Source organism: Hyperolius riggenbachi, chromosome 6, assembly GCF_040937935.1.
Source record: "Hyperolius riggenbachi isolate aHypRig1 chromosome 6, aHypRig1.pri, whole genome shotgun sequence".
Lineage (NCBI taxonomy): Eukaryota > Metazoa > Chordata > Amphibia > Anura > Hyperoliidae > Hyperolius > Hyperolius riggenbachi.
This window is the reverse complement of record NC_090651.1, coordinates 379823218-379836367: the sequence shown is the minus strand read 5'-3', so window position 1 is coordinate 379836367 and position 13150 is coordinate 379823218. Positions and strand designations below refer to the sequence as shown.

At 48.9% G+C, this 13150-nt stretch overlaps 1 protein-coding gene across 2 annotated transcripts in view; it reads left to right on the top strand.

The window, feature by feature from the left end:
• The window catches only part of LOC137521975 (phospholipase A2 inhibitor and Ly6/PLAUR domain-containing protein-like), a 60306-nt gene that overhangs the window by 45747 nt on the left and 1409 nt on the right, over window positions 1-13150 (top strand). For both annotated transcript variants that reach the window (XM_068241956.1, XM_068241955.1), the window contains 2 exons: window positions 8131-8271; window positions 9975-13150. The exon at window positions 9975-13150 is cut by the window's right edge. In XM_068241956.1, the coding sequence (XP_068098057.1) occupies window positions 8131-8271; window positions 9975-10171 (338 nt within the window). In that variant the 3' untranslated portion in view covers window positions 10172-13150. The remainder of the gene's footprint in view (window positions 1-8130; window positions 8272-9974) is intronic.

The following is a 13150-nucleotide window of genomic DNA, read 5'->3' as shown; positions in this document are numbered from 1 at the left end:
TCAAGGTAATAAAATAATTCTAATTGATAATTAAAAAAAAAAGTAAACAGAGTCAGCAGGTGTCAGTTTAGTAAGTTAAATCACAAATACAGAGAAAAGATATGCAATGGTATGGTAATACAGTGTGATGCCAGTGTGGGACTACAAATCCCAGCTGCCCTTGCTGGAAACTGTCTGTGGGCTCTATCTATGCAGTGTCACCCACAAACACAGCTATGCTTTAGTAAGTTAAATCACAAATACAGTGAAAAGATATGCAATGGTAATACAAACTGTGCTGGCCCTGGCTGGCACAGTACAGCAACTAGGCCCAGCTGTAACAGGGTTGTATCTATGCCTGTCTGATGTGGTCACACACAAAAAAAACAGATCAGAAGAATATTAACTCTCAAAAGAGCTTTTTGTGGGGTGCTTTCAGCAACAAGATTGAGGAAGGAGCAAGCTAACAACAGCCTAACTAACGCTTTCCCTAGCTCCAAATGTCTCTCCCATCCTCTCACTATAGCAAGATCAGCAGAGTGAGAACATGGCCAACGCTGCTGCGTCTTTATAGGGGGGCCGGGCCATGGGTGAGTGCAGCCGGATCGGCTGCCATGTGTCTGCTGACTGTGATGTAGAGGGTCAAAGTTTAGTCCAGTGACGAGGTATAGGAGACGGGTCGACAGCACTATGTATTCGCGGGCGCGGGTAGCTGATATCCGCGCGAACTACCCGCCGGGCGAACCGTTTGGGCCATTTCTATTAGGCACCACCAGGGGGACGGTTAAGGTTAGGCACCACCAAGGGGTATTAGGGTTAGGCACCACCCGAGGAGGGTTCTGTGTGAAAGTTGGGTTAGGGGCTAACCCTAAGACCTCCCCCTGTTGGGGCCTAACACTAAGACCCCCCACGGTGGGGCCTTACCCTAAGAACCCACCAGGTGGTGCCTAACCCTAAGACACCCCTCCGGTGGTGTCTAACCCTAAGCCCCCCCTGGTGGTGCCTGACCCTAAGAACCCCCCACGGTGGGGCCTTACCCTAAGAACCCCCCAAGTGGTGCCTAACCCTAAGACACCCCTGGTGGTGCCTAACCCTAACCACCACCCCCCTCTCAGTGGTGCCTAACCCTAAACACCCTCCTGCACAAGCACCCTTACAAACATAGAAACGATAACATTAGAGTTGGGCCGAACCTCCGATTTTCGGTTCGCGAACCGGGTTCGCGAACTTTCGCGAAAGGTTCGGTTCGCGTTAAAGTTCGCGAACCGCAATAGACTTCAATGGGGATGCGAACTTTGAAAAAAAAAAATAATTATGCTGGCCACAAAAGTGATGGAAAAGATGTTTCAAGGGGTCTAACACCTGGAGGGGGGGATGGCGGAGTGGGATACATGCCAAAAGTCCCCGGGAAAAATCTGGATTTGACGCAAAGCAGCGTTTTAAGGGCAGAAATCACATTGAATGCTAAATGACAGGCCTAAAGTGCTTTCAAACATCTTGCATGTGTATACATCAATCAGGTAGTGTAATTAAGGTACTGCTTCACACTGACACACCAAACTCATCGTGTAACGCACCGCAAACAGCTGTTTGTGTAGTGACGGCCGTGCTTTACTGGTGCGCACCATGGCGAGAGTGCAGGTTTTGGTGGCTTTACAGCCCATTTGGTCATCTGGCTGATGTAGCTGAATGACAGAACAGTGACTGTCCAGCTGATCAAATTTGGTCTGACCACAATGAGGCAACGACCTTATTATCGTGGGTGTGCCCCCCGAGACACTCATCTAGGCGCCGGTCATTGCTCCATTGTGATACGCAAGCCCCTTCACCACGGCAAGGTAATGATCACGAAGGGGAATGGGCGCATGTACATGCCTTTTCTTTTGTTGTTGCAGCTGCCCGCAGTGCAGCCAGAAAAATTAGGCAGTCATGTACACGCACCCGAAAAATTATTACAGCGGCCGCTGCTAGCAGCGGCCTAAAAAATTCAGCAATCCGCCTGGAGTCCCGGACCCTGTTGGTGGTGGCGGAGAAGGTAGTCAAGCGGCCTGCAGGCAGACATGCTGTGTGGAGGGACTGGGAGCGACTTAGTCTTCTTGGGGCAGGCCAGGCAGCCAGTCACACGGCGTGCAGGCAGAGATGCTGTATGTGCGGGGACTGACTTAGTCTTGGGGCGGGCAGCAGCCCTCCGGGATCCATGCCTCATTCATTTTGATAAAGGTGAGGTACTTAACACTTTTGTGACTTAGGCGACTTCTCTTCTCTGTGACAATGCCTCCAGCTGCGCTGAAGGTCCTTTCTGAGAGGACGCTTGCGGCAGGGCAGGAGAGAAGTTGGATGGCAAATTGGGACAGCTCTGGCCACAGGTCAAGCCTGCGCACCCAGTAGTTCAAGGGTTCCTCATCGCTGTTCACAGCAGTGTCTACATCCACACTTAAGGCCAGGTAGTCGGCTACCTGCCGTTCCAGGCGTTGGTGGAGGGTGGATCCGGAAGGGCTACGGCGAGGCGTTGGACTAAAGAACGTCCGCATGTCCGACATCACCATGAGATCGCTGGAGCGTCCTGTCTTTGACTGCGTGGACACGGGAGGAGGATTAGTGGCAGTGGTACCTTGCTGGCGTTGTGCCGTCACATCACCCTTAAAGGCATTGTAAAGCATAGTTGACAGCTGGTTCTGCATGTGCTGCATCCTTTCCACCTTCCGGTGAGTTGGTAACAGGTCCGCCACTTTGTGCCTGTACCGAGGGTCTAGTAGTGTGGCCACCCAGTACAGCTCATTCCCCTTGAGGTTTTTTATACGGGGGTCCCTCAACAGGCAGGACAGCATAAAAGACGACATCTGCACAAAGTCGGATCCAGTACCCTCCATCTCCTCTTGCTCTTCCTCAGTGACGTCAGGTAAGTCAACCTCCTCCCCCCAGCCGCGAACAATACCACGGGAAGGTTGAGCAGCACAAGCCCCTTGCGATGCCTGCTGAGGTTGTTCTCCTGCCGCTGTCCCCTCCTCCTCCTCCTCCTCCCCCAAAGAAACACCTTGCTCATCATCCTCTGAGTCTGATTCGTCTTCTGCACACGACTTCTCTTCTTCCTCCTCCTCCCCCCTCTGTGCTGCCGCAGGTGTTGAGGAAACAGCTGGGTCTGATGAAAATTGGTCCCATGCCTGTTCCTGCCGTAACGGTTCCTGGTCACGCTCATTCGCAGCTTCATCCGCCACTCTACGCACAGCACGCTCCAAGAAGTAAGCGTAGGGAATTAAGTCGCTGATGGTGCCCTCACTGCGGCTCACCAGGTTGGTCACCTCCTCAAACGGCCGCATGAGCCTGCATGCATTCTCCATCAGTGTCCAGTTGTCGGTCCAGAACATCCCCATCTTCCCAGACTGTTTCATTCTACTCCAGTTGTAGAGGTAGTGGGTCACGGCTTTCTTCTGTTCTAGCAGGCGGGAGAACATGAGCAGGGTCGAGTTCCAGCGAGTCGGGCTATCGCAAATGAGGCGTCTCACCGGCATGTTGTTTTTGCGCTGAATTTCCGCAAAGCGTGCCATGGCTGTGTAAGACCGCCTCAAATGCCCACAGAACTTCCTGGCCTGCTTCAGGACATTCGCTAAGCCAGGGTACTTTGCCACAAATCTTTGAACCACTAGATTCATGACATGTGCCATGCAGGGTATGTGTGTCAGCTTCCCCATATGCAAAGCGGCAAGCAGATTGCTGCCGTTGTCGCACACCACGTTGCCTATCTCCAGGTGGTGCGGGGTCAGCCACTCATCCACCTGTTTCTTAAGAGCAGCCAGGAGAGCTGCTCCAGTGTGACTCTCCGCTTTGAGACAAGCCATGTCTAAGATGGCGTGACACCGTCGTACCTGGCATGCAGCATAGGCCCTGCGGAGCTGGGGCTGTGTAGCTGGAGAGGAGAACTGCCACTCAGCCAAGGAGGAGGAGGACAGCGAAGAGCATGTAGCAGGAGGAGAGGAGGTGGCAGGAGGCCTGCCTGCAAGCCGTGGAGGTGTCACAATTTGGTCCGCTGCGCCCTGCTTGCCATCGTTCACCACCAGGTTCACCCAATGGGCTGTGTAGGTAATGTAGCGGCCCTGCCCGTGCTTGGCAGACCAGGCATCCGTGGTCAGGTGTACCCTTGACCCAACGCTCTTCGCAAGAGATGACACCACTTGCCTCTCAACTTCACGGTGCAGTTGGGGTATGGCCTTTCTCGAAAAATAAGTGCGGCCTGGCATCTTCCACTGCGGTGTTCCGATGGCCACAAATTTACGGAAGGCCTCAGAGTCCACCAGCCGGTATGGTAACAGCTGCCGAGCTAACAGTTCCGCCACGCCAGCTGTCAGACGGCGGGCAAGGGGGTGACTGGCCGAAATTGGCTTCTTCCGCTCAAACATTTCCTTCACGGACACCTGACTGCTGCTGTGGGCAGAGGAGCAGGAAGCGCTCAAGGGCAGAGGCGGAGTGGAGGAGGGTGCCTGTGAAGGTGGAAGGGAGAAAGCGGCAGAAGCAGATAATGCACCTGATGGAGGAGGAAGAGGAGAAGGAGGGTGGCTTTGCTTTTGTGTGCTGCTGCTGCTTTTGCTCAGGTGGCCATCCCATTGCTGTTTGTGCCTTTTCTCCAGGTGCCTTCGTAAGGCACTTGTCCCTACGTGAGTGTTGGCCTTTCCACGGCTCAATTTTTGTTGGCAGAGCGAGCAGATGGCTTTGGTCCGATCTGAGGCACACACATTAAAAAATTTCCACACCGCTGAGCCACCCTGGGATGTGGGCACTATGGGGACCTCAGCAGCTGATGCTGAAGGGCAAGTTGGCTGGCTGTACATAGGTGGCAATACATGGTGCCGGACACTGCCACCAGCTGTTTCTGACGAAGAGCTGCCCCAGCTTCTTTCAGCAACTTCTCTCCTCCTCCTACTCTCTGACTCCCCCTCTGAACTGTCCCCCTCTTCATCTCCTCTATTGGGTACATACAGTGGATCCCTATCATCGTCATCATCGTAATCATCCTGCCCAGCTTCGCTTGCCTCAGACAAATCCAAACATGCACCAACATCAGTAGGTCCTTCATCCTCCTTACACGTTACATCCATAATGTTGCCGCGTAACTCAGACATATGAGCTGGTGAAAATTCATCTGGCTGTAACAACAATGGCTGTGCATCAGTGATTTCACCACTAAATAATTCTTGCGAAGTGTCAAATGCAGCGGAAGTGGTGCTAGTAGTAGCACTGGTGGCTGAGCAAGATGAGGTGTTCTGTGTCGCTAAATACTCAACCACGTCCTGACAATCTTGGGAGGTGATGGGACGTGCCTTCTTCCGAGCACTGTACTGTGGGCCAGGTCCACACGAAATTACATTTACACGACCTCGCGCAGACCTGCCGGGTGGCCTTCCTCTGGCTCTGCCACTACCTCTTCCTCTACCTGTTTTGTCCATATCGGGTATGCACGGAGTGGTATATCACACTGCGTGCACTCACGTAGGTAGGTGGGTTCACTTAACTGCACAGGTATGCGCACTGATGCGGTGGGTTCACTGAACAGAACAGGTATACAGTGGCGGGTTCACAGAACAGGTATGCAGTGGCGGGTCCACTGAACAGAACAGGTATGCAGTGGCGGGTTCACTTAACTGCACAGGTATGCGCACTGATGCGGTGGGTTCACTGAACAGAACAGGTATGCAGTGGCGGGTTCACTTAACTGCACAGGTATGCGCACTGATGCGGTGGGTTCACTGAACAGAACAGGTATGCAGTGGCGGGTTCACTTAACTGCACAGGTATGCGCACTGATGCGGTGGGTTCACTGAACAGAACAGGTATGCAGTGGCGGGTTCACTAAACAGAACAGGTATACAGTGGCGGTTCACTAAACAGAACAGGTAAGCAGTGGCGGGTCCACTGAACAGAACAGGTATGCAGTGGCGGGTTCACTAAACAGAACAGGTATGCAGTGGCGGGTTCACTAAACAGAACAGGTATACAGTGGCGGTTCACTAAACAGAACAGGTATGCAGTGGCGGGTCCACTGAACAGAACAGGTATGCAGTGGCGGGTTCACTTAACTGCACAGGTATGCGCACTGATGCGGTGGGTTCACTGAACAGAACAGGTATGCAGTGGCGGGTTCACTAAACAGAACAGGTATACAGTGGCGGTTCACTAAACAGAACAGGTAAGCAGTGGCGGGTCCACTGAACAGAACAGGTATGCAGTGGCGGGTTCACTAAACAGAACAGGTATGCAGTGGCGGGTTCACTAAACAGAACAGGTATACAGTGGCGGTTCACTAAACAGAACAGGTATGCAGTGGCGGGTCCACTGAACAGAACAGGTATGCAGTGGCGGGTTCACTTAACTGCACAGGTATGCGCACTGATGCGGTGGGTTCACTGAACAGAACAGGTATGCAGTGGCGGGTTCACTTAACTGCACAGGTATGCGCACTGATGCGGTGGGTTCACTGAACAGAACAGGTATGCAGTGGCGGGTTCACTTAACTGCACAGGTATGCGCACTGATGCGGTGGGTCCACTGAACAGAACAGGTATGCAGTGGCGGGTTCACTAAACAGAACAGGTATACAGTGGCGGGTCCACTGAACAGAACAGGTATGCAGTGGCGGGTTCACTAAACAGAACAGGTATGCAGTGGCGGGTCCACTGAACAGAACAGGTATGCAGTGGCGGGTTCACTAAACAGAACAGGTATACAGTGGCGGTTCACTAAACAGAACAGGTATACAGTGGCGGTTCACTAAACAGAACAGGTATGCAGTGGCGGGTCCACTGAACAGAACAGGTATGCGCACTGATGCGGTGGGTTCACTGAACAGAACAGGTATGCAGTGGTGGGTTCACTAAACAGAACAGGTATACAGTGGCGGTTCACTAAACAGAACAGGTATACAGTGGCGGTTCACTAAACAGAACAGGTATGCAGTGGCGGGTCCACTGAACAGAACAGGTATGCGCACTGATGCGGTGGGTTCACTGAACAGAACAGGTATGCAGTGGCGGGTTCACTAAACAGAACAGGTATACAGTGGCGGGTCCACTGAACAGAACAGGTATGCAGTGGTGGGTTCACAGCACAGGTATGCAGTGGTGGGTTCACAGCACAGGTATGCAGTGGTGGGTTCACAGCACAGGTATGCAGTGGTGGGTTCAATGAACAGGTATACAGTGGCGGGTCCACTGAACAGAACAGGTATGCAGTGGTGGGTTCACAGCACAGGTATGCAGTGGTGGGTTCACAGCACAGGTATGCAGTGGTGGGTTCACAGAACAGGTATGCAGCCAGACAGGAACAAGCTAAGCCTAACTAATCTTTCCCTGAGAGACAGTCTGCAGCAGCTCGCCCTACTCTGACTAATGCAGGCACACGAGTGGCCTTAATGGCCGCCGCTGCCTGCCTTATATAAGGGGGGGTGGGGCTCCAGGGGCTAGTGTAGCCTAATTGGCTGCACTGGGCCTGCTGACTGTGATGTAGAGGGTCAAAGTTGACCCTCCATGTGCATTATGGGGCGAACCGAACTTCCGCAAAGGTTCGCCTGCGGGACGCGAACGCGAACCACTGAAGTTCGCATGGAACCGTTCGCAGGCGAACCGTTCGGCCCAACTCTAGATAACATATCTGTAATATCTGTGCATACAAACAAAATAATATGACAAAAACTATGACGTTGCAAGTTTCAAAACGATATTCAAAACATATTTCAAAAACTTTAATGTTCTAATGCGCAAAGCAAAAATTGTGCGCAATTTATGCTGAAGCTAACGCCCTCCTTTTACTGTACCAGTTTTGAAGGCAAGGTGGGTAATCTGCCCGTTATTCGAGCTCTGCACACTTCTGCAGGTAGTCAATCAGGTGCAGCATCTGTTTGGAAGCGCTGCCATTACCTCCTGCTGTGTTCCATTGTTACCCAAGCATATATGCATTAGCAGGCAGCCAAATAACTCTATTTTCTTAGTGCATAAATTACAAAAAAAAATGTGTGGAGGTTGGAAGTGTGGCTACAATATGAGTTAAATTCTCAAAATATGAGATATCACTTGCTCTGCACACTCATGTACGTAGCCGACTTCACAATAGCCAGAGTATATTACAGTGTTTTGTTCATTTTTCTCTCCTTCTATACTATTTTAGTGCCAGCGGATAGCGAAGGTCCGAATGGCGTCACTTGCATGGCCTGTATGAGTACAACGGAGCTGCCATGCCGCAGCGATAAATACATGGATTGCGTTGGGAAAGAAACCAAGTGCTACTCGCAGGTCCAGAAGACAAGAGGTAATTACGTCAAAAACATTGACATTCTAAACAGGGGCGTAACTAGGTCCTACCGGGCAGAAATTCTGAGCGGGCCCACCCCTCCACCCCGGGGCCCGCTCAGGTCCGTTTTGGGGGGCTGGAGGGGTCGCAGCATGAGGAGAAAGCCATGCTGCACATCAGCAGGGAGGGGGGACGGTTCCTCCCCCTCCCTCACCTCGGGCTCTCCCCTCTGCGTTCCCTTCCAGCATCAATAAGTGTGTGTGTCTAGGCGGCCGGCAGCGGCAGATCCACATGCCTTCCTTGCGTTCCAGCACAGATATTTCTCCCTCTAGTGTCTGACGCGACTTCCTGTTTATACAGGAAGTCACGTCAGAGGCTAGAGAGAGGAACGTCCATGCTGAAATGCAAGGAAGGCATGTGGATCTGCCGGTACCTGCCGCCTAGACACACACACTTATTGATGCTGGAGGGGAGCGCAGAGTGGAGAGTGCGAGGTGAGAGGGGACCTTTTCCCCTCCCCGCCGATGTGCAACATGGCTTTCCCCTCATGCTGCAACGCCTTCAGCCCCCCAAAACGGCCCTGAGCGGGCCCCGGGGGTGCAGGGGCTGCAGGCCCTATTGTTACGCCAGTGATTCTAAAATAGATCAAAGGAATAACACTGGCGCTTTTTTTTTTCCAGTTGTGACCCTCAGTAACATAATTAAGCAGCCTGTGTCCCCTCGTAACACAATTACACAGCCTGTGTTGCCTAGTAACACAATTTAACAGCCTGGTGACACACAGCTTGTGTCCCTTGATAACACAATGAAGCAGTCTCTGTCCCCTGGTTACACATAAAAACAGCCTGTGTCCTCTGATAACACACACGCACAAAGAAAAAAAATGTCAATACAATTTATGGAAATCCTAAAAAAAAACTTGAAGTTTTAACTGGAGTAACTTTTAGGGAGCACAGAAACAGTTAAAGCGGATCCGAGATGAAAAACTAACTAGTATATATCTTATATATCTTGTCTATCTGTATATATCTTATCTAAAGTTTAGATAGTTTACACAGCAAATCTGTTTGCAAACAGCTTTAATAGAAAATTATTATTTCTTCCTGTGATACAATGACAGCAGCCATGTTGTTTGTAAACATTACACAGAGGCAGGCTTATCTTCATCTTGAGCACTCAGCCTGTGAAAAAACCTAATCCCCTCTCCTCCCTCCTCCCCTCTGCCTCTGAAATCTCTGGCTAGTAATACCTCCCCCCTCCTCCTGCCCAGACTGAGCTCCCATGAGCCCTTGCTACTGCCAAGGCTCTCTGAAAACCTGTGGGCGTGGCTTTTTTAGTTTATAGGGAATTAGAGTACTAAAACAAAACAAAAAAGTATTTGGCTTGAGGAATGCCCTATAAACAATAGGAAAGGAACACAAATATGCAAAGAGTAAAAGTTCACCTCGGATCCACTTTAAGCCTCTGTCTTTTCCTCTACAGGCAGAGCCAGCTCTCATTCACAGCTACTGATAAGGATAATTACACTCTGATCTAGCTAAAAGAACACAGGCATCTCAGTGCAGTGGATTTTTACAGCATTTATATGTGGAATGAAAACTTTTCATTGTGTGCTGTACAGGAGTTCGGATCCGCTTTAAGAAAGTGGAATTCTATATTAAATAATCATTTCTGTATACAGGATGCATATTGATATTGTACCTTTCTATTTGTCCCTCCAGGAGGCTCTGGGACTGCCGCGGCCGCTGTACGGGGATGTGCTACTCCGGAGATGTGCCTGGTACCTACCACGGAGATGGCATTGGGAGACTCGGTGATCACAGCAGAAGTCGCCTGTTTTGACGGTTGTTCTACGCTCCATCACAGCCTCTCCCTGATTGTCCTTTGCATGATTCTCATCACTAAGCTTTTACATTAGGTTAATGTGACAGACTCTCGCTATGTACCGTATAAGAAGCACTGCCTTTTAAAAGCTATAACCCGAAAGTTTAATAAATAGATTACAGGAGGGAAAAGTTATAAACAATTTGAATATTGTTGTGTGGATACGGTATCAGTTTATAGAATATGAGGGAGAGCAATGTGCAGCTTTGGCTAAGAGGGGCATGAAGTTCTTAACAGGAACACAGCACCATTTTTAGCACCCAGGGGGCATATCAATAAAAATGCACGATAACAACATGGCTTATTCATAAAAAAATAACTTCCATTTACCTTATCTTTTTACATTTAAGTTAAAGAGACTCTGTAACAAAAATTGCATCCTGTTTTCAAACATCCTACAAGTTCCAAAACCTATTCTAATGTGCTCTGGCTTACTGCAGCACTTTCTACTATCACCATCTCTGTAATAAATCAGCTTATCTTTCCCCTGTCAGACTTGTCGGCCTGTGTCTGGAAGGCTGCCAAGTTCTTCAGTGTTGTGGTTCTGTGATGCACGCTTCCCTCCAGGCCCCTCTATGCACACTGCCTGTGTGTTATTTAGATTGCTCTCTTATCTTTTACAAGCTGGATAAATCCTCCTCTGAGCTGGCTGGGCTTTCACATACTGAAGAATTAGACACAGGCAGAGCTGTCTGCACTCTGCAGGAAGAAAAGAGCAGCCTGAAACTTCAGTGCATGAGAACTGCAGGGGGAAAGAAACACACAAATGATCTCTTGAGATTCAAAAGGAAGGCTGTATACAGCCTGCTTGTGCATGGATGTATTTTCTATGTGTGGACATACTGTACATCAACCTACTTCCTGTTTTGGTGGCCATTTTGTTTGTTTACAAACAAACTTTTTAAAACTGTTTTTAACCACTTTTAATGCGGCGGAGAGCGGCGTAATTGTGACAGAGGGGAATAGGAGATGTCCCCTAACGCACTGGTATGTTTACTTTTGTGCGATTTTAGCAATACAGATTCTCTTTAAGCAGAGGTTTTTATTATCCTAATCTACTTCTGTGGATGGCAGGTCCTGCTGGACCATAGACATTTCAGACAGATAAGGACTGATGTAATTATTTTAGTGCACACATTAGCAGAGAGCAAACAAAAGCTTTCATCAGCGGGGAAGGGGGGGATAGGACACTGTGCTTCAAAGAGTTTAGAGATGTCACAGATTTCTACACATGTGCCGCAGGATAAATTAGGGCAGCTAAAAGGGGAGGGAGGAACATGGCAGCTCCTGTAGCTATTAGAAACCAGCATAAACTGCAGGGAAAAAAGGGTTCTTGGTTCGCTTTAAAGAACATTTGAGATAAAAAATACGAAGTGAACTGCAGTACCTGCTTGTGTTAGTAATGTCCTCCTTTCTCAGGCCGCGCCCTTAGTTGGCCTCCGTTCTCTGCCATTCCGCTGCAATGCTATCGATGTCAGGCCTTGACTAATATTAGTCATGACCTTTGATCCGGAAGTAAGTGCCCCCATGCATGTGCAGTAGCATCTCTTCGGATGCACAGGCGGCGATGCGCTCGCTCCCATTGGCTCTCCTCCTCACACAGTCGCCTGTGATTGTCCAGGAGGCGTGACTTCCCACGTACCGCTCGGAGTGCTGTGAGCGAGCCCCAGGCAGAAGGGAGAGCCGCCGGGAGTGCGGACAGTGCCATCTATGCGTTTGAAAGGACACTGCTGCGCACGCGTGGAGGAAATTAGTTCCGTACCAAAGGCCATCGCTACTATTAGTCTGAAAAGGCCTGAACGGACAGCATAGCGACACTACAGCACCAAACAGAGGCAAATGGAGGGCATAGCCTGAGAAAGGAGAACATTTTTACTCTCAAAAGTCCTTCAAAGTATCCCCGACTCCTGCTGATTCCCTCCTGTACCCCGTTCCTCGTACCTCCCACTTTGTATGTAAACACATATAAGTGAAAAGTATGTTTCTTCCAGAGTAAAATGAGCCATAGAAAACACTTACCCTGCTCTCTGCTTCATCCTCACTGCTAAAAGTGTCTGTTATCAGCTGTGATAAGAATCCCGGACTGAGCATTCAGTCTGGCTTTGCAGGGAATAATTATAGCTGAGCCATTATAGCAGAGCCACAAGGGGGCAGGCTTGGGCTTGAAAAGACACCAGAGAAGACAGACTCAGCTATAATCTTTCCGTAGCAAAGCTAGACTGAGTGCTCAGTCAGGGATTCTTATCAGAGGTAATAACAGTCAGATTAAACAGAGAACAATGAAACGAAGAGCAGATTAGGTGTTTACTGTCATGTTCCCACTGATTTATAAGGTAAAATACAAGAGGGTGCTTCATCTCTGGCTCTCTCTAAATTACCGATATTCTACTATTGGGCACTGGCTAATACCAATAGCAGAATGTCTGTAATTTTACAGAAATGTTATTATCACCTAACCACTGGCCGACCAACACATGTATGTCATTGTATTTTGAAAATAAGGGCTTGTAATTATTGATAGAGTATAATGAGAAAAGATAACTGACAAAAAGGAAAAAATACACCTTTAATTTAAATGTTGTAATAACCAGGACAAATCGGCAAATAAACTGTGTGGGTTTTGACTACAGTAGCACTTTTTATTTTTAAACTATAATGTCTGAAAACTGACAAATAATGGCTTCTAATAAAGGCATAAAATAATTATTAGCAAATAGTACCACCCAAAGAAAGCCTAATTGGTGGCAAAAAAAAAGCAATATATAGATCATTTAGGTGTGATATTTTTTTTTTTAAAGAAAAATTTTATTTTAGGTGTGATAATTAGAAGTAAAGTTATTGCTGAATAATTAGGAGGAGAGCGAAATGTGAAAATTGCTCTGTTTTTTACTGGGAAATAACCTGTGGTGGGGAAGTGATTAAGAGGAACTGTAGTCAAAACTGTAGTCAAAATAATACAATGAATAAAATTGCATGTTTTTTTACAATATTAATTTATAAATGATTCAGTCAG